The sequence below is a fragment of the Amblyraja radiata genome, chromosome 2, assembly GCF_010909765.2.
Source record: "Amblyraja radiata isolate CabotCenter1 chromosome 2, sAmbRad1.1.pri, whole genome shotgun sequence".
In the NCBI taxonomy this organism is placed as follows: domain Eukaryota; kingdom Metazoa; phylum Chordata; class Chondrichthyes; order Rajiformes; family Rajidae; genus Amblyraja; species Amblyraja radiata.
In genome coordinates this window covers 73,945,040-73,967,369 of record NC_045957.1, presented here as the reverse complement: position 1 = coordinate 73,967,369, position 22,330 = coordinate 73,945,040, and the positions used below count along the sequence as shown (strand labels likewise).

The window sequence follows — 22,330 nt, the reverse complement described above, 5'->3', positions numbered from 1 at the left end:
AACCATGAATAAACACCACCCTCCTCTTTTAAGATAACACTCTGACAGAATAAATGTTCTCCTCCTCCTTCCAATATTTTTCTGGAATTATTTTATAAAGAGCTATGAAACGCAATCACAACTATAAAGACTTAACGAACCAGCGTCACAATTTTGACAAGAATATATTATTAAAGACAGATTGTATAAAAATAATTGCAAGTTCAGTGTCTGGCGAGAAATATTTTGTTAGGAAAATTCCACTAAATTCTTAATTCCTACACGAACTTGCAGGGTTACAATACTGACTTTCCCCCCAACAAACACTGAATAAATTGGATAGAAATTATGAATATTCATCTTTAAATTTTCCGAAGAAACAGAATCTGCTTGTGATCTGATGGCAAACATTAATTTAATCATACTAAAGAACACACCCGTGTAACACATCAATTCCCAGTCACGATGTGCCGAATGTGGGGTTTGTAACACTTAACAATACCAAGTACTGATTCAATCACATTTTGATCCTGGTGCATATAATAAAATCAGTCGACAGTCAAATATTAATTACATGAAGCAGCACATCTTAAAGTGTTACCAATGTGAAATGTGCAGATTGAAGGTGATACCAATGCAATCTGTGTTTATACTAAATGGTGGCATTGAATGTTTTAACAGGACATGGTGCAAAGATTTATTCACAAAATTATTTTTGTGAAAGGCTTGAAGGGTCCCTGAATCAAAGCAAAATATTCCTTTGCCAGCTATCATGCATTTTTCAGGACACAGCTGTATTGACACACGGAGGTGCCCTTCATTTATAATGAGGTATTTTATTAACAAAGTATTATAGAGTTTGAGTTGCAGACAAAAAGCACTTTTTTTTTGCATAAATGTAACGAAAGCAACAAGTAAACAATCAGCTGGTTTGAAAATTAAAATTACAAAATGAATGTACAAATTTCAAAGGCAGTAATTCAAATTAAAATGAGACTTATTCGGAAAGTATAAAATTGTCTGCCCCATTGCAATGCCTTCTCAGCAGGTGTGTGGGTTTCATACCTCAAAGCTAAGACAGAATACTGTCTCTTGGTCTTGCGTAACGCCTTTCTCGGCTCCTCATTCACTTTCACATTAAAAATAGGTTATGTCCCCAAAGGCATATGTGGCTGGAATTGCAGTTGTTTAAGAAGGTAAATATGCCACAGTTTTCATGTCCTCGTTTATTTTCTGCTTTCCTCAGTCTCAGTGGGATCCTTCTCCTGTCGCTCTTTTTCCCGCCTCATTTCTCTCAACTCCTGTCTGTATTTCCGTTCAATGAAGCGCTTCTGATGAGCCATCTGGGGAAAGTTATCTGGTACAAAGAGGAAATATTTTATTAATGAACTGTACCCTGCAGCATTTCAAGGATGTTGCATCAAAGTGGCAAGAAAAAGATAATTCACTCAAGCGAGCATCAGTCCTTGGCTCAATGGGCAATATACCTGGTTGAAAGTCAGAGACAATGGATTCAAGTTCCACAACAGACACTTCAGTAAATGGCAAGGGTGACACCCCACTGCACACGGTAGGATCAGAGGGGGAGTGACGCACTGCTAGAGTGTGCTACCATGCTATTACCTCACTATACCAAGGAACACTCTGTACATAAGGTGGTCAACAGACGTGAGTGGCACAGTGGCATAGCTGTGGCACAGTGGCATAGAGCAGCTGCCACCCCGTGCCAGAGACCTCGGTTCAATCCTGACCCTGGGTGTTATCCGTGTGGAGTTTGCATGTTCTCCCTGTGACCCCGTGGGTTTGCTCTGGGTGCTTCGCTTTCCTTGCACATCCCAAAGACATGCGGGTTTGTAGGGTTAACTGTCCTCTGTAAAATTGCCCCAAATGTGTAGGGAATGGATGAGAAAATGGGATGACATAGAACTAGTTTGAACAAGTGATGAATGGTTGGCATGGACTCAATGGGCTGAAGGGCCTATTACAAATTGTATCTCTAAACTAAACTGAACATTATTTCAAAGAGGAAGATAGCTTCTGTTGAGAAAAAGACACAAAATGTTGGAGTAACTCAGTGGGTCAGGCAGCATAACTTTTGTTGATGTCTTGGCCAATATTTATCAATCATATTGCAAAAACTATTTATTTCATCAATACTCTTTGTTGGAGCTTACTGTCTGAAAATTAGCTGTTACAACCCTGACAACACTGAGAATGCATTTTGCTGGTTGTAAAGTGTATTGAGATGGCTTAGGGCTGTGAAAGGTGGTACGGAAATACTGGTCTTCAACTCTTTAATTAACCTTCTGGAACACACGAACGGAAGTTTATAAATAAACAGAAAGCTATCCATTATGCCTTTGTACTTGTATATGTCCTTTTGGAGCCTGAACTTAGCAAAATACTTTCAGAAACATGGTTATGGGAACTGTTATGTCTTGGTGATCAAATGGATTTAGTAACTTCAAAAGCTAGAGAAGGCTTCTGCAACAGTCCCCATCATACACAGTTATTTCATTCCACGCATGGATGAATTGAGCCGAAGGGCCTGTTTCAGTATTGTTTAACTCTATGAAATCTACATCATCATTAGATGGATTCTCAGAAACTTTCGAACTACCAAAATGACAAGACATTGGAGAAAGAAAATCATTTTGTCGCATGCAAGGACATTGCCATTGTTCACCCTCACAGTTCTACATTTAATACCATTTCATTCAAGTGAATCAAATGTTGGAAGGTAAATTCAAATGGTCGCCATTTGCTTAATACTAGTGACCATATACCACAACTTTATTTGATGTTTCATTCAGAACTAATGAAAGAAGAAAAAAAAAGTAACGCACTTTTTCAGAAAAACCATGAACAAAGGAGACAGTGTGGAAAGTCTACAGAAACAAATGATCAACCTAAGCTGTTGGATGGTGACCATCCAGGGTATCATTGGAAGTGAGGATGGGACTACGTTAGAGGAATTGTCCAAGTCAAAGTTGGGGAAAGTTTAAAATTGATACAATACAATACAATACCTTTTATTTGTCATTTGAACCTCACATGAGGTTCAAACGAAATTTGGTTTCTGCAGCCATACAAAAAAAGAACCAAGACACACACCAACACAATTCAATTCACATAAACATCCATCACAGCGAGTCCTCCTCACTGTGATGGAAGGCAAAACGTAAACATATCTCTCCCCTGCACTCCCCTCTCCCCCCCATGTCAGAGTCAAAGACAGCGTCAAAGCCCCCGGCGGGCGATGTTAAATGTCCCGCAGCCATTAAAGCCACGCCGGGTGATGCAAGGCCATGCACCGGGTCTTGGTGTTGGAGCCCCGGCGGGCTCTTGGTGTTGGAGCCTCGGCGGGCGCTCACAAAGTCCCGCGGCCATTCCAAGCCGCACGGGGCGGTGATGTAGGCCCCGCTCCAGGTAATCTTCAACCCCGCAACTCGGGCGGGAGAAGTCGCCGTTGGGGAAGCCCCGAAAAGCGGTCTCCCACCAGGGACCCGCGGGCTCCCGGTATTACTGTCCACAGACCTGCGGTAGGAGCTTCCGAATCTCCGGGTGTCGGGTCACAGCAGCGCTCCACCACAGCTCCACCCGCTCCGGACTCGGCCAGCTCCGTGATGGTGAGTAGATCCGCAGCTCCGCGACTGGAGCCCCAGGTCATTCCTGTCGGAGGCCGCTCCACGTTGCAGCCCCAACGACAACGGAGACCCGACAAAGAAAAGGTCGGGTCTCCCGTGCAGGGGAAAGACACATACCCCGACAAAAGAAACAATAAAAACTACATAGAACAAGACAGAAAACAATAAAAAGACAGACGGACTGCAGAGGCCGCTGCTGACAAGAGTAGCCGCTCAAATCAGAAACAATTGCAAACACTACATTAATTGGGCGATTTCTACTCATAGTTCTCTCTTAACCCAAATTACTATTTGTCCAAACTTATAAAGTGTTACTTAGTTACGGTTAAGAAGTACAGAACAAAGATACTAGAGGAGCTCCTCTAGTATCTTTGGTACAGAACTTCAATGATTCAATTCACTCGAACACAGATTGACGAGTAAGTCCTTCTATCGACACTATGAAAAAGAAAATCAAGTCATACAGTCCAAACATAAAATGATACAAATTGATTCTTATGACAGGAAAATAAGATAGGAATCCAATAACAGTCAATGACAGGGAGCTAAACAAACCACAGCTTGCTGCCCTGTTGAATATCTGCAACATTTTTGCTTCTTTGCTGAATTCATTGTCATCCTGTTCCAGGAATGTCTACATTGGGGAAATCTGCTCTTTCCTCTGATGTGATTTGCTCCACTTGGCTTGTCCACCCTTGTCACTATTTCCATTTATGCCAAAAGCTCTCTGGCCTGAAATATCAAACCAACCATTTCCCTCTAACCCTCTCCACTAACCCTGGCAGAGAGCGATCAAGTGTCTAAAGCAGTTTCTAGATTAATGTTTCAAATCTTCATCCTCCATGAAGTTTTGCCTTTAGTTTTAGCTTGGGCGACACATTCCTGCCTGGACCTGTTTTGAATGAAATATATTCCATGATTTTACAAAGTGAGAGCTGGAAGGTATATTTGGTTGAGTGTTGTGCTGCTCAGCTTCCCTCAATCTTTTAGACAAGATTGTGCCAAGATTGCCAGTGGCAAGCAGAAGGCTCAGATCAATCCAATGTGCTTAGCAGCTAAACTTCAAATTCAAGACAGCTAACTTTCCTGTTCTGTTGAAGAATGCTAGTTTCCAAGAGTAGCATTAAATGTTCCTTTCAAATATACACCCACAGACAGAATTGCAGGAATATTTAAAGCTGACAACCACAAACTGAAGAAATAAGATTTTTTGTTCTACTGCGCTGACGGGTGGCGCCAGCAATGGCTGCATTGCCAACAGTCTGTCTGTCCCTTCCTTCTTTTGTTGTTTGTTTGTATGTGTTAAATGTATGTTTTTAGTGTTCATTAGCTTGTTTTATTAGCTTGTGAGGTGGGGGTGGGCAGTTGGGGGGGGGGGGAAACTTTTTCCAATCTCTCACCTCGACGGAGATGCAAATATTTTCCGTATCGTATCTCCGTCTGCACTGCGGCCTTACATCGAGTAGTTGGCAACCTTTGCTGGAGACCGATTTCGAGCGCTCCACCATGGGTGCCTGCGGACTTTAACATCACGGAGCTCGTGATCCCTTTGCCAGGGATCGACCTCTGAGCTCTACCGCGGGTGCCTGCGGGACTTTAACATCACGGAGCTCGCGGTCTATGGTCAGAGACCAACTTCGGGAACTCCAAGCCGCAGGAGCTTCGGCCGCCCCGACGCGGACGCTTCGATTGCCGGCTGCAGGAGCTTCGATCACCCCGACTGCAGATGGTTCGACTGCACCGCCCGCAGGGAGAATAAAGAGGAAGAAGTTGGACTTTATTGCCTTCCATCAGTGACGAACGTGAGGAATCCTCTGTGGTGGATGTTTATGTTAACTTTTATGTAGTTGTGTGTCTTGGTGCTTTTATTTAGTATGGCTGTACCTTAATTGGTACATGTGGCAATAAACTGACCTTGAAACCTTGATAAAATATGAAGCTGTATCCCACTATCAACGATATGCTTGGTTATTTATGCTTGGAGTCAGAAGATGTGGGCGAGGTACTAAATAAGTATTTGGCATCTGCATCCATGAAGGATGCCACTGAGGACAGTGAGATTAGTGTGGGGAATGCTAATATGCGAGAGTAGTTTAAGATCAAAAAGGTGGAGGTATTGAGCTATTGAAGAGCATTAAGGAGATAAATCCCCAGGGCCTGATTGGATCTATCCCAAATTATTGAGAGACAAGAGAGGAGATTGCAGAGGCATTGGCAAAGATTGGCTGTATCCTCGCCTGCCGCAGGCAAGGTCCCGGAGGACTGGATAGTCGCCAAATTGTTTCTTTGCATAAGAAGGGAAGTAGAGGTAATCAGGAAATTATAGGCCAGTGAGCATCAAATCAGTGGTAGGTAAACTAGAGTGGATTCCTCAGTATAGGATAAACTCGCATTTGGAAGAGAACAGGCCAATTAGGGACAGTCAGCATGGCTTTGTCCATGACAGGTCATGTCTTTGTTCAACCACCTTAGAATCTACAAACCCGAATGGAAGCAAGTCATCCTCAATCCTGAGGGACTGCCAAGGAGGGAGAAGAGGACAATGGCAGTACTTTGGGATTGAATTAAAACACTGAATTGGGAACAGTTGTTCATGCCTTTTCTTGTTGTAAATACTTGCCTTTTTCGATTCACTGAGAAAGACCAACAATCACAACATGTACCAACTGCAGAGGGATGTACTTGACATTCACCAGTTTAATTCTTTGCTTTTATTTGTTTTGCAAAATAACTTTCATAAAAGGCTTCACTGAACTGAATCCACTTGTGCATATGGTGTTCACTACAATGCACAGCTATAAAATGATGTTATTCAAGTGTCATTTTAGAGATTTTATTAAACGATGCTACTTTATTGCTATTTCCCTTTAGTTTTAAATCCCAGCTCTTTGTACTCATTAATATTTTATGACTGTAATTTCATTAGCAATTTCCGCCTATTGTGGGTTATCTGTTTAAATATCTTTCTACACATATACACCAAACACATTATTTTTCCTGTTACAGATTAGAAATATAAAAACATATAAAATAGGCACAGGAGTAGGCCATTTGGCCCTTTGATCCAGCACCACCATTCATTGTGATCAGGCTGATCATCCATAATCAGTAACCCATGCCTGCCTTCTCCCCATACCCCTTGATTCCGCTAGCCCCTAGAGCTTAATTTAACTCTCTTTTAAATGCATTCAGTGAATTGGCCTCTACTGCCTTCAGTGGCAGAGAATGCCACAAATTCACAACTCTCTGGGTGAAAATGTTTTTTCTCATCTCAGTTTTAAATGGCCCTTTATTCTTAGACTGTGGCCTCTGGTTCTGGACTTCCCCGACATTGGGAACATTTAACCTGCATCTAGCTTGTCCAGTCCTTTTATAATTGTATATGTCTCTATAAGATCTCCTCTCATCCTTCTAAATTCCAGTGAATACAAGACCAATCTTTCCTCATTTGACAGTCCCACCATCCCGAGGATTAACCTCGTGAACCTACGCTGCACTGCCTCAATAGCAAGGAAGTTCTTCCTCAAATTTGGAGACCATAACTGCACACAATACTCCAGATGTGGTCTTACCAGGGCCCTGTACAACTGCAGAAGGACCTCTTTACTCCTATACTCAAATCCTCTCGTTATGAAGGCCAAAATGCCATTAACTTTCTTCACTGCCTGCTGTACCTGCACGTGTGGAAGTTAAAAAGATTTATTCTCAACAAAAATGGATTCAGCTGAAATTAAAGACAGGCTATTACTTTTCTCCTAATTAATTGCAAAGGAAGCTCTTACAAGGCTAACAAAGATGTTGATATACCTTTTTCCAATAACAAGCGAGATAACAAGCACAGCTTCATGAATGGCTCCTCTATAATATAAACATTTAGAGGGAATTCAGACTCTTGGCACTAACCCTTGTTCTATAAGATTATAATGTGCATCATAAGTAGAAAAAAACAAAATGTTTGTTCTGCAGAAATATAGCCTTCTCATATAACCATATGGCTAACCCTTCCTGTCAGAAGAACCTGTCAATCTTAAGAAGCAAGAGGCGGTACTATGCTCTGTAGAAAAGGTATTGCTGAAATGTTGATTATTGGAGTATGTCATAGATCACTGCCCCTTTGTGAGGGGATGAGAACTCTGTATAGTCTGTAATCTGCATATTATAAAGAGTTTTACCACACATGCCTAGCGAAATAAAGATTGTACTGCTTGATCACTGATTTTATTTGTGTTTTTGTCTGTTTAAGAACATTGAACCACAACATATGTTTACTTTCAGTGACTGGTGTACAAGGACATCCAGGTCTCATTGCACTTCCCTTTTTCCTAATCTGACACCATTGAGATAATAATTTGCCTCCTTGTTCTTGCCGCCAAAGTGGATAACCTAACATTTATTTACATTTTACTGCATCTGCCATGCATCTGCCCATCCAAGATTGCAATGTTCAATGTGCAATGTCTAAATGTGCAGCAAAATTGAATTTGTCACAAAATTCAAAGCAGCACTCACCAGACAATGAGCAATTAATTTACTTAATTGTAACATTACTGCAAACTGGGTTCATTGTGAATGCAGTGAAGAGATGGGGATGGTGGGAGCAGGGGACGAGGGAAGACTGAAATCAACATAAGCAAATTAAACAATTACTCTCATCTCATGCACACTGTCTCTTTCAATTTGTCAAACATACAAAAAGAGAGACAATAAACATGAAAAGGAAGTCCCTGCAACAACAAATATATATTTAATGACAAGCGCATAATCCATGAGTGAAAAAGTCAAGAGGATCATTTAGCAAGTCAGAGGTTCGAATATAAATAGAATTTTAAACAGCCTTTTACTGTATTTAAAGGAATTGTTCATTCCCTAACTTCAGATTGCTTGCACCTCACCCCTATGTTAGTTGAGGTGAGATGGACAACCTGCTCTCAGATAAGTTCTCATTCTGAAGAAGGGTCTCGGCCTAAAACGTCACCCATTCCTTTTATTCAGAGATGCTGCCTGTCTTGCTGAGTCACTTCAGCATTCTGTTTCTATCTTCGGTGTAAACCAGCATCTGCAGTTCCTTACTACACTACTCCTACACAGTCAGCCTCTTTGGATTGAGGATGACATGCTTTTACTCTGATTCCATGGGTTTTAGGTAACTAATGAGGCTAATGCAGGGATAAGATTTAATAGGAACCTCAGTGGCAAATTTTTCACCCAAGAGGTTGGTGGATACATGGAACAAGCTGCCAGTGTTGAGACAGGTACTATAGCGCCCTTATTTGACAATTGCATCCAGGTAGAGCTCCTGAAGGACCGTGTTGGGGAACTGGAGAAGCAAGTGGATGACCTCAGGTTCGTCCGAGAAACTGAGTCGTTCCTCGACAAGTCCTACAGTAAGATTGTTACACCTAAGGTACTGGAAGAGAGAAGGTGGGAGACAGTGAGAAAGGGAGGGAAGCATGGAATGCAAACGTCCCTGGGTGTTGTACCTCTTGTGAACAGGTTCACCCACTTAGAAGCTGTCGGGATAGAAGACGTTTATACACTGAGCGGCAGACTGGCTTGCGATGCTAATAGGGCTGTTAAGCCAAAACCAAAAAGGCCAAAGTCAGGCATCACCATTGTAGTGGGAGACTCCATTGTGAGAGGTACGGACAGGGGTTTCTGCGGCAACAGACGGGATTCGAGGATGGTGTGCTGCCTTCCTGGTGCCAGGATCCAGGATGTCACGGACAGAGTGAGAAAATCCTCAAGGGCGAAGGTGAACAGCCGGAAGTGGTAGTGCATGTCGGCACAAACGATGTCAGAAAGAAGGGGATGAATATTCTGCAGCGTGACTTTAGAGAGCTCGGAAAAATGCTGAAAAGCAGGACCTCCAGGGTTGTTATCTCCGGTTTGCTTCCAGTTCCTCGTGCTGGCGAGAGCAGGAACAGGGAGATACGGGACCTGAATGTGTGGCTGAGGAACTGGTGCACGGGGCAGGGATTTAGATTCTTAGATCACTGGGATCTGTTTTGGAGTAAGGGGGAACTGTACAAAAGGGACGGATTGCATCTTATCAGGTGTGGGACCAGCATTCTGGCAGGCAGGTTTGACACTGCAACACGGGTGGTTTTTAACTGAATAAGGGGGGTGGGGTGTCAAATGGGATAGTTGAGGATGTAGTTAAAGGGAAAGGGTTTCTTAAATGTGTGGGCGGAGAGACAGAGGGGTGTAAAATGAGGGTAGAAGCAATAGGTAGCAAGGTGAAAAGTAAAAGTGGCAGGCAGACAAATCCAGGGCAAAAATCAAAAAGGGCCACTTTTCAACATAATTGTATAAGGGGTAAGAGTGTTGTAAAAACAAGCCTGAAGGCTTTGTGTCTCAATGCAAGGAGCATTCGTAATAAGGTGGATGAGTTGAATGTGCAGATAGCTATTAATGACTATGATATAGTTGGGATCACAGAGACATGGCTCCAGGGTGACCAAGGCTGGGAGCTGAACATCCAGGGATATTCAATATTCAGGAGGGATAGACAGAAAGGGAAAGGAGGTGGGGTAGCGTTGCTAGTTAGAGAGCAGATTAACGCAATAGAAAGGAAGGACATTAGCTTGGAGGATGTGGAATCGATATGGGTAGAACTGCGAAACACTAAGGGGCAGAAAACGCTAGTGGGAGTTGTGTACAGGCCACCTAACATTAGTAGTGGAGTTGGGGATGGCATCAAACAGGAAATTAGAAATGCATGCGACAAAGGTAAAACAGTTATAATGGGTGACTTCAATCTACATATAGATTGGGTGAATCAAATTGGCAAGGGTGCTGAGGAAGAGGATTTCTTGGAATGTATGCGGGATAGTTTTCTAAACCAACATGTAGAGGAACCAACGAGAGAACAGGCTATTCTAGATTGGGTATTGAGTAATGAGGAAGGGTTAGTTAGCAGTCTTGTTGTGCGTGGCCCCTTGGGCAAGAGTGACCATAATATGGTTGAGTTCTTCATTAGGATGGAGAGTGACATTGTTAATTCAGAAACAAGGGTCCTGAACTTAAAGAAAGGTAACTTTGAGGGTATGAGACGTGAATTGGCCAAGATAGACTGGCAATTGATTCTTAATGGGTTGACGGTGGATATGCAATGGAAGGCATTTAAAGACTGCATGGATGAACTACAACAATTGTTCATCCCAGTTTGGCAAAAAAATAAATCAGGGAAGGTAGTGCATCCGTGGATAACAAGGGAAATCAGGGATAGTATCAAAACAAAAGATGAAGCGTACAAATTAGCCAGAAAAAGCAGCCTACCAGAGAACTGGGAGAAATTCAGAGTCCAGCAGAGGAGGACGAAAGGGCTTAATTAGGAAAGGGAAAATAGATTATGAAAGAAAACTGGCAGGGAACATAAAAACTGACTGCAAAAGCTTTTATTGATATGTGAAGAGAAAAAGATTAGTTAAAACAAATGTAGGTCCCTTGCAGTCAGAAACAGGTGAATTGATCATGGGGAACAAGGACATGGCAGACCAATTGAATAACTACTTTGGTTCTGTCTTCACTAAGAAAGACATAAATAATCTGCCGGAAATAGTAGGGGACCGGGGGTCAAATGAGATGGAGGAACTGAGTGAAATCCAGGTTAGCCGGGAAGTGGTGTTAGGTAAATTGAATGGATTAAAGGCCGATAAATCCCCAGGGCCAGATAGGCTGCATCCCAGAGTACTTAAGGAAGTAGCCCCAGAAATAGTGGATGCATTAGTGATAATTTTTCAAAACGCTTTAGATTCTGGAGTAGTTCCTGAGAATTGGAGGGTAACTAATGTAACCCCACTTTTTAAAAAGGGAGGGAGAGAGAAAACGGGGAATTATAGACCAGTTAGTCTAACGTCGGTAGTGGGGAAACTGCTAGAATCAGTTATTAAAGATGGGATAGCAGCACATTTAGAAAGTGGTGAAATCATTGGACAAAGTCAGCATGGATTTATGAAAGGTAAATCATGTCTGACGAATCTTATAGAATTTTTCGAGGATGTAACTAGTAGAGTGGATAAGGGAGAACCAGTGGATGTGTTATATCTGGACTTTCAGAAGGCTTTCGACAAGGTCCCACATAAGAGATTAGTTTACAAACTTAAAGCACATGGTATTGGGGGTTCAGTATTGATGTGGATAGAGAACTGGCTGGCAGACAGGAAGCAAAGAGTAGGAGTAAACGGGTCCTTTTCACAATGGCAGGCAGTGACTAGTGGGGTACCGCAAGGCTCAGTGCTGGGACCCCAGCTATTTACGATATATATTAATGATTTGGACGAGGGAATTGAATGCAACATCTCCAAATTTGCGGATGACACGAAGCTGGGGGGCAGTGTTAGCTGTGTGGAGGATGCTAGGAGGCTGCAAGGTGACTTGGATAGGCTGGGTGAGTGGGCAAATGCATGGCAGATGCAGTATAATGTGGATAAATGTGAGGTTATCCACTTTGGTGGCAAAAACAGGAAAGTAGACTATTATCTGAATGGTGGCCGATTAGGAAAGGGGGAGATGCAAAGAGACCTGGGTGTCATGGTACACCAGTCATTGAAAGTAGGCATGCAGGTGGAGCAGGCAGTGAAGAAGGCAAATGGTATGTTAGCATTCATAGCAAAAGGATTTGAGTGTAGGAGCAGGGAGGTTCTACTGCAGTTGTACAGGGTCTTGGTTAGACCACACTTGGAGTATTGCGTACAGTTTTGGTCTCCTAATCTGAGGAAGGACATTCTTGCCATAGAGTACAGAGAAGGTTCATCAGACTGATTCCAGGGATGTCAGGATTTTGATATGAAGAAAGACTGGATAAACTCGGCTTGTACTCGTTGGAATTTAGAAGATTGAGGGGGGATCTTATAGAAACTTACAAAATTCTTAAGGGGTTGGACAGGCTAGATGCAGGAAGATTGTTCCCAATGTTGGGGAAGTCCAGAACAAGGGGTCACAGTTTAAGGATAAGGGGGAAATCTTTTAGGACCAAGATGAGGAAAACATTTTTCGACAGAGAGTGGTGAATCTCTGGAATTCTCTGCCACAGAGGGTAGTTGAGGCCAGTTCATTGGCTATATTTAAGAGGGAGTTAGATGTGGCCCTTGTGGCTAAAGGGATCAGGGGGTATGGAGAGAAGGCAGGTACAGGATACTGAGTTGGATGATCAGCCATGATCATATTGAATGGCGGTGCAGGCTCGAAGGCCTAATCCTGCACCTATTTTCTATGTTTCTATGTTTCTCTGTGGCGACTATTTGCATACGTTGGTATGGAAGCACAGAATTTCACTGTGACTTGTCACGTGACAATAAAGTATTAATTCATAACGGCAATATGCAACTAAATTGGAAAATCAGGTTGGTAGTGGATCCCAAGAGAAGACATTTGTAGTGACTATGACATGGCTTCTTAGAGCAGCTCTTGGTCGAGCCCACTAGGGAAAAGGCAATTCTGGATTTGGTGTTCTATATTGAATTAGACTTGATTCGCGAGCTTAAAGTGAGGGAACCCAAAGGAGGCAGCGATCATAATATGATAGAATTCAATCTGCAGTTTGAGAGGGAAAAGCTGAAATCAGATGTATTGGTATTACTGTTGAGTAACGGTAACTACAGAGACATGAGGGAAAAGTTGATTGAGAGGGAACTCTAGCAGAAATGGAAAGAGTTTCTGGGAGAAATTTGGATGACGCAGAATATTTTCATCCCAAAGAGGAAGAAACATACTAAGGACAGGATGAGGCCACCGTGGCTGAAAAAGGGAGTCAAAGATAGCAGAAAAACAAACGAGATGGTATATAATACGGCACAGATTAGTGGAAAGCGAGAGGATTGAGAAGCTTTTATAAACCAACAGAAAGCAAATAAAAAAGCAATAAGGGGAGAAAAGATGAAGTATAAAGATAAACTAGCCAATAATTTAAAAAAGGGTACCAAAATTTTTTTCGGATACAAAAAAGGTAAACGAGAGGCATGAATGACAATAGACAATAGGGGCATTCATTCATTCATCATCGTTGAAAACATTAGCGATGCAGTTGTGCTGGTTTCCAACACATCTCTGTCCTCCAGTTCCTGCAGACTTCCGCCGCTGGAAGTATAGGATTTGGGTGTGTGTGCTTTCTCATCATTCCTTACAATGCTATGTACGACAGTGATCGCGACTTCTACTGAAGTGTGGATGGCCGTTGGCTCGCTAGAAGCTCATCCTCCCTTTGACAGGTCTTGTTTTTGGTCCTGTTGGGCGTCCGCAGCCCCCTCCTCACCTGGCAAACCTGGTGGGGGTGACGGTTTAGTCACCGACTATCCGACCATGGAGCTGGTAGCACGGGATTACATGGCACATATGGCAGGGGGGGGGGGGTCGGGGGGAGTCCCCCCGACCTGACTAGGTGCAGGACTAGGCCATTTGGCCCTTCAAGCCAGCACCGTCATTCAATATGATCATGGCTGATCATCCACAATCAGTACCCCGTTCCTGCTTTCGCGCCACATCCCCTGACTATCTTTAAGAGCTCTAACCAACTCTCTCTTGAAAGCATCCAGAGAATTGGCCTCCACTGCCTTCTGAGGCAGAGAATTCCACAGATTCATTGGACAGCTGGAAAATGACACTGGAGAAGTCGTGATAGGGAACAAAGAAATGGCGGATTAACTGAATGCGTTTTCTGCGCCAATTTTCACGGTGGAAGGCACCAGCAATGTGCCAGAAATTCAAGAGAGTCAGGGGGCAGAAGTGAGTGCAGAAGTTATTACTGAAGAGAAATTGGGAAGCTGAAAGGTCTGAAGGTGGATGAGGCACCTGGACCAGATGGACCACATCCCCAGGTTCTGAAAGAGGTAGCTGTTGAAATAGTAAATGCAATCGTAGCAATCTTTCAAGAATCACGAATGGTGCATGAGGACTTGGAATTCGCAAATGTAACTCCACTGTTTAAGAAAGGAGTGAGGTAAAAGAAGTGAGCTCGGCAAAATAAATTATAGGCCAGTTAGTCGGAATTCTGTGGTTGGTAACACTTTAGAGTCCATTATTAAGAATGAGGTTTTGGAGTACTTAGAAGCACATGATAAAATAAGCCAAAGTCAGCATGGTTTTGTTAAGGGGAGTTCTTGCCTGACAAATCTGTTGGAATCCTTGAGGAATTAATAAGCAGGATAGACAAAGGAGAGTCAGTGGATGTTGTTCACTTGGATTTTCAGAAGGCCTTTGATTAGGAGCCACATGTGAAACTGCTGAACAGGATAGGAGCCCATGGAATCAGAGGCAAGGCATGGATAGAAGATTAATGACTGGCAGAAGGCAGAGTTTATGGTCGGCTGCTGATGACTTGTGGTGTTCTGCAGGGTTCAGTATTGAGTCCTCTACTTTTCACATAATATTATATAATCTGGATGATGGAATTAATGGCTTTGTGACCAAGTTTGTGGATGTTACAAAGATAGGTGGAGGGGTGGGTAGTGTTGAGAAAGCAAGGAGTCTGCAGAAGACTTGGACAGGTTAGAAGAGTGGGCAAAGTAGTGGCAAATGGGATACAGAATAGCAAATGGTATTTGCTAAATTTGGTAAAAGGAATGATGTTCTTCTAAATAGGGAGAGGATTCAGATATCGGATTTGCAAAAGGACTTGGGACTGCTGGTGCAGGATTCCCGAAAAGGTTAATTTGCAGGTTACATCGGTAGTAAGGAAGGCAAATGCAATGCTTACATTCATTCTGATGTGTCCGGGATATAAAAGCAAGGATGTAATGGTGAGGCAGCATAAGGTGCTGTTGAGACCACATTTGGAATATTATCAGCAGTTTCTGAGGAAAGATGTGCTGGCGTTGGAGAGGATCCAGAGGAGTTTTGCAAGAATGATTCAGAGGATCATTGGGTTAACATAAAGGGCCTGTCCCACTAACGCGACTTTACAGCAACTGCCTTCGACCTTCAAGCTCGAGGGCACTCGCCTGAAAAACATCGAGCTGGATTGACTGTCAGCGATGAAACCGCGAGCCGGATCGACCGTCTGCACACACACATAAACACATCGCAAAGGCGGGGGCCACGGAAAGAGGGGGAGCGCTGTCTGAAATTCACACCCGCGATGAACAGGAAGGTAAAAGTCAGCTGGCACAGTTCAGTAAGTCCTTTAGAGAGCGCGGAAAGGTGGGGAAGAGAAGGGGAGAGAAAGGGAGAGAAGGAGTGGAGAAACTTTAAAGAAGGCAGACAACGTTTGATAAAGTTTAGCGGGCATTTAACATTACCGCTTGACCTTTTTTTTCTCAACCAGCTTTACCTTCGACTACCACAAATGGGGGGGGGGGGGGGGGGGGGGGGGGTTCACCCTGAAATCGGGGGACTATGTATAAACACTGCTGTAATTTCTACATGGTGAAACTAAAATGTATAAAAACGGCCTTTATTAAAATCTGACCATGTGCACTTTAACCACGTGATTTAAAAAAAATTAAAAATCTCAAATTGTGGAATACAGAGGCAAATAAATAAATGATGGGTCTTTGTCCCAAACATTATGGAGGGCATTGTATTTGTGTACCCGAGTAACTGAGTTTATGGTCAGAATCAAAGACAGGGATTTCCAATAATTGGAAGAAATGTGTGCTCATGCTGAAAGCTGATGGAAAGAGATGGTGGAAAGTAATAGGAACATTTTTACCATTTAAAATTGGACCTTGAAAGTCAAAATCTGACGTACTTTATGGTGTCTTAAAATATAGAGAACATGTATTTTTCTTAAAACAGGAATAAGGAATAAACACCAGAGTAAACTTTTCCTCTGTGAAAGATTTGAAAAGGCGGCAATACTAGCATTAACATTTATAGGAAGACTGAAAATCTAGAAAGAGGCAAAAATTAATCCTGGTCAATTTCGTTCAGACTTCGGTCTGAATGACAATAAAGGCTATCTAATAAGGAACATTATCATTGATGATTCTTCAACCTGAGGATCCTCTCTTCAACGGTTTATTGAAAAAAGCCAAATAACTCAGTAATCTAATCCTAAAGTCAGTGAAATTGCAAAAGGAACAGTGGTTCCTAAAAAGGTATCTGAATCACCGCCACAGCTGCTGAGTTGTGCAGCCCATTACAATCTCAGTATCGCCCTCTGCCTGATCTGCCAAAGGGGATTTTGGAGGCTGGACTGCACATAACTTCACGCTGATCCTGGTCAGGTCAGTTCGTCACAACCGGCCTGACCAGGATCATGATATGAACTGCACAGCCTGAGGGCATTCACAAAAATATCCTAGATTCATCATAGTTACATTAGCTTTGCCCAGGGAAAAGGAAAATAACAGCAGAAAGCAAAGTGATAAAAGTGTCATTCATTCAAACTGATCTTGAAAAGAAATGTTGAATGGAAATTAGTGGGCAAGACAGAACAACCCGACGTGCCCTTGAACCAAGTGCCTACGTGGGCATTTCAAGGTGTGTAGGCAAATGTTTGACTAGAAACAGGAGACCACCTCACACCGTGCCATGCAGTAAAATCGCAGGTAATCTCAATGGAAGCACAACTTCACTTTCCTTTTTACCCACTGCAACATTTTTGCCTTCTTTTTTGCAGTGGAGGCCAATTGACTGGATGGTTTCAAGAGAGAGAGATTTAGCTCTTAGGGCTAACGGGATCAAGGGATATGGGGAAAAAGCAGGAACGGGGTACTGATTTTAGATGATCCGCAATGATCATACTGAAAGGCCGAAAGGCCTACTCCTGCATCTATTTTCTATGTTTCTATGTTTTTTTAATCGTTTATCTACCTACTACTGCCTGAAAAAGCTCAAGCTTATATATAAAAGCTATGCTTTCTATAGGTGCCTCTCTGATAGAAAAATATCCCACCCATCTTAAATGGGCAACCTCTTATTTTAAAACAATAGCATTTTATCCTAGATTCTCACGCAAGAGCAAACATTGTCTCCAGATCTACCTCGTCACGACCCCACAAAATCTTTTATGTTTCAATCAAATCACTGTTTCCTATTCTAAGTCCCGAAAATGGAGCCTACCCTGACCAACCCATCAGGTAACCTGCACATTATATGGCTCAGTCCAGGAAAACCTTCTTTGAACTATTTCGAACACATCAATGTCATTCCTTTAATAAGAGGAGAAGTTCTCTGCACGATACTTGAAATGTATTTCCACCAATGCCTGGTGTATCTTCAGGGTAATTAAGAGTAACTGTCTAAAAAATCATCTGAAATCAGCATGCTTTTTTTCTTGTTAAGTGAATTATGGAGGCAGGAGCATCACATTCCTAACACCGTACCTAACAATGCTTTTAGTGGCAAAACCCAGGGAGGAAGAACACTGCTGTACATCTGGTATCTATACCAGACGATGTAAGAATGGTGGAGATTCTATCCTATGAGAGTAAACTAGGCATTAATAAATCAAGTGAGTGATCACAACTATCTGGCATTTCAAGGTACCACTATTTATACTGGCTTTTCACTATGGATTTAGTTAACTGAATTTAAATCCCTTAGCTGCTGTGTAGGATATGTACTCGCATCTTTAGTTCAAACCTCTGGATTATCGTCTGGTAATACAACTATACCCTTAAGTCATGTTAAAAAAACACAAGGCTGAAAACTGCCTGAATAATACGAGTGTGTGATAGAGAAAGATCATTCATTAGGCTTCAGCAAGCAAACCTCTGAAAAGGTTCCTTAACACTAAGATTTTCCTCTCCTGATCCGGATGCAGTGTTTCAACACAAAACTTTGACCATTCATTTCCATCCACGGATGCTGCTCAATCTACTGAGTTCCTCCAGCAGATTGTTTGTTTCCCCTCCTTGTTGCGGGGACAAAAAATTCAACGGTAGAACAAGGTTTGACTCAAGATCCGACTGACAACAAATGTGGTCTAGAAATATTTATGTATTTGTATTCAATTCAGGGGAAAACCAGGCATTACCAAAATGCAAAATCTGTTTCTTTACAATGAGAAACACAATTTTATTTTGAGCTGATGTAAAATATTTCTGCAAAGTCAGAGACACAGATGGAAAAATGAGTAATTATTGACCAACGAGCAAATCTATTAAGTAATAGACACCAGAAAACCAACCTGGGCATTAATGTTTATTTTAACATAAACAATTAAAGCAATAATAAGATAAGTCAGGGACATAGCAATGTTCTCCCCTATTAATGTAACACTGATGCATCTTGGACGGCCCTATGCTCTTCTTTGCTCAGTGATTTGAAACATCTGATCCTCTGACCTTAAGCTCCAGGCACCAGTTCTTTTTCTTCTTCTAGGATATCCATTTGCCAACTACAATATTTTTGTTTAACCAAAGGGTTAAACCTAAATAGTCTCTAAGATGGAAACACATGGATGACTTCATTCAAGACGGAAATGTTTGCCATCTCCTCCTACCAACAGATGTTACAAACTTCAAAGCTCATGATAACTGGTCACTTGACCATTGGTAACAGTCTACCTGACTCATGTATACTTTATATGCAATACAATATACAATATCCATGATAAACCCTGTCTCTGCACATCAATGGTGAAGGAAATGCTAGAGTGACACTCCTCTCAAATGCCCACATGTGGACAGCAGCACATAGTAAGGGCCTCCGTATAACAACAAGAAATATAGAGGCTGTGGACACTTTAAGAATGGAGCTGTTATCTACCCATCAACCAGGGCAGAACAGGAGAGTGCTTGCAAGTATTTAATAGGTCTTCTGAAAATGTTTATGCATGCTAGAGTATAAAACTAGACTATAAATATAACAGAGCCACTAATAGGAAATTCAGGAGCAACTTCCTTGCCCAGCAATAAATAAAAATGCAGAACTTGCTGCCAGGAGTTAGATGAATTTAGATTAGTGCGTGTTGGGGAAAGGAATGAAAAAAATACGTAGGCAGGTCTAATGAAGTGAAGCAGGAGCAGACTGATTGCAGCAGAAACATCAGCATGGAGCTGTCAGACAGAACAGCATGTTTCGCTGCTAGACTGCAATGATTCTGCAAACCTTCCTTGGGTGTGTCCAGGACTGAACGAAGGCAGTCGTCCTTCAGCAGTGAAAACCCCAGGATGGATAGTTGCTGAAAATGCACAAAATTAACTCCTGCCACTGAACCTCTCTCCTCTGGGCTAAATCTCCCCTGCAATATTGATTCACTCATTCATTCACAATGGTACATCGTTTCAGATTCTGTTTTTATTTCTAGCCTCCAAAAACCGTGCAAAGTGAATTAACCTTTCACAGCTGTTGATCGCACACCAAGAGCGTTGTGGCCTTCCACACACCCGATATGGTGGGGTAAGAGCGAGGAGGGAAGACTGAATGCCAATGGTAGACTGAAGAGGATGGAAGAGAAGGGGCCAAATTAGACTCTTTCCTACTGGCTGCACACTCATCATTCAATGCAAGGCTTAGTGAGCAGCCTGGTCTCTGATTGCTCACTAAGATGGTTCATGTGGAGAGAGTCAATCATTGCACCTTCCGAACCAGAGGCGAGGAGATTTTCATTCAGCATCAGCTCCTGCACTCTGTACGGAGTAAGTTACCTTTGCTTTAATGGTTTGGAATCAGGGCTGTAGACCAGTTAGCTTCACACATTTATTGGAAACATTTTGTATCTTAACGAGCATTTCAATCTATTCCCAACGCATGGCAAACTGTAAAAATGTGCGTTACATTATCTTCCGAAGCACCCCAAGCATTTTCTCACATCAGTTCGTCTGACATGTCAAGATGTAAAATTTATGGAATTTTGGAATAGAACAAGGATAATAAATGTATTGAAAATAAGCGACTTACATTTTTCCAATGCATCCATGGCAGCTCCCATTTCTGCTTGTTGAATGCTATTTGAAAGAGAACACATTGCTTAGAATAGCAAACAAACTACCACACAATTAGGCTGGTCCATATGATAAAGCAATCAGAGTGACCGTCAGTTCGATTTTCTTTGCTTCTCCCAAGAGCAAAGGTTGGGGATGGATGAATGGAGGACATACCATCAACACTACAAAAGTAGGCAAAGCAATTGCTGGAAATCTAAAACAAACAAAAAAAATAGCGCAGTTCTGGCTGTATCTGTGGAATCATCTTTATGGGTCAATAGCCCTCCATCAAAGCAGATTTCACCAATGTTTGATTGTGGACAGGAGAATAAAGTTAATGGACCTGGCACCTATACAAGTTTTAATTTAGTTTAGATGTACAGCACGGAAACTGGTCCTTCGGCCCACTGAGTCCGCGCCGACCAGCGATCTCTGCACACTAATGCTATCCCACCCACACTAGGGACAATTTACAATTATAACAAGCCAATTAATCAACAAACCCGTACGTCTTTGGAGTGAGGGAGAAAACCAGAGATCTCGGAGAAAGCTCATGCAGGTCATGGGGAGAATGTACACACTTCATACAGACAGCACCCATAGTTAGGATTGAAATCCGGGTCTCTGGTGTTGTAAGGCAGCAACTCAACTGCAGCGCCACCATGCCGCCCTCTTCTATACTTCAGTTTCATTTATTCTTACGTATACCGAGGTACAGTGAAAAGCTATTTGTTGCATGCTAACCAGACAGCATAAAGACAATACATGATTACAATCAATCCATTTACAGTATATAGATACATGACAAGGGATTAATATTTAGTGCAAGGTAAAGCCAGCAAAGTCCGGTCAAGGATAGTCCGAGGGACATCAAAGAGGTAGATAGTAGTTCAGCACTGCTCTCTGGTGTGGTAGGATGATTCAGTTACCTGATAACAGCTGGGAAGAAACTGTCCCTGAATCTGGTGGTGTGCGTTTTCACACTAGTATGCTTTTATTTCATACACAACCTTTGCACAAATTGAAATGCAGAATGTCTCTTTTCTTTAATCAATACTCAAGAGGAATAAAGTGCAATTACTTAACTCAAGGTAGCAGTGTAATATAATTGCAAAGTTGGTTTCATCACGCACAATGGCTGTACAACATGAAACGACAATTTGTAAATTGTGCAGAATGAGGGGTGATGTACGTGGTTCTAAGAATGCACAAATAAGACACTACATCACTTCTAGCCCAATCTCAATTCATTAAGGATTGTATAGGAACCTGTGAATTCATTGCAAAAACAAAATACAAGTGAGTAAGAAGGAACGGCAGATGCTGGTTTAAACTGAAGATAGACACAACAATATGGAGTAACTCAGTGGGACAGGCAGCATCTCTGAAGAGAAGGAATCGGTGACGTTTTGGGTCGAGACCCTTCTTCCAAGTGACCTCCACGACAAAAAATGGCTTTTCTAATCGACAAATACTTGTATCTATCCAGCTCAAATAAGCCTTTTGGATGCAATGGTAAAGCAGGGCCCCATCTGCTCTGTAAAGGACACAAAAAATACCAATGTAGTATTTCAAAGAAGACTAGAGTTAAATTGCCATCTCGCCAATATTTATCCTTCACTCAATATCAATAAATCAGTTTAACTGGACATTATCACATTACTGTTTATGGCAGGTGGCCTGCACCACTTGATTGCTGCATTTCCTCCATTAGAACAGGGATTGAATTTCATTAACTACAAAGTACTTTGACTCATCCTGAATGAACTCACCTACGAAAGCAGCCAGCTACCTTTAAAAAATGACCTTTACTGCTTTTACTTGTACTAGATTTAAATCATGGCTCCCAAACGTTAGCTGCAGAGAACGCAGCTAATCTTTCAATTCTGTCTC

General features: G+C 42.2%; 1 protein-coding gene across 2 annotated transcripts in view; it reads right to left on the bottom strand.

Moving 5' to 3' along the window:
* Positions 1-375: 375 nt before the first annotated feature.
* drosha (drosha ribonuclease III) overlaps positions 376-22,330 on the bottom strand; it is a 149,846-nt gene continuing 127,891 nt past the window's right edge. The window contains exons 31-32 of one of the 2 annotated variants that reach the window (XM_033049036.1): positions 20,412-20,458; positions 376-1,336 (exon numbers count right to left, since the gene is read on the bottom strand). In XM_033049036.1, coding sequence (XP_032904927.1) covers positions 1,206-1,336; positions 20,412-20,458 — 178 coding nt within the window. In that variant the 3' untranslated portion in view covers positions 376-1,205. The remainder of the gene's footprint in view (positions 1,337-20,411; positions 20,459-22,330) is intronic. The other variant, XM_033049044.1, reaches the window with a different exon arrangement.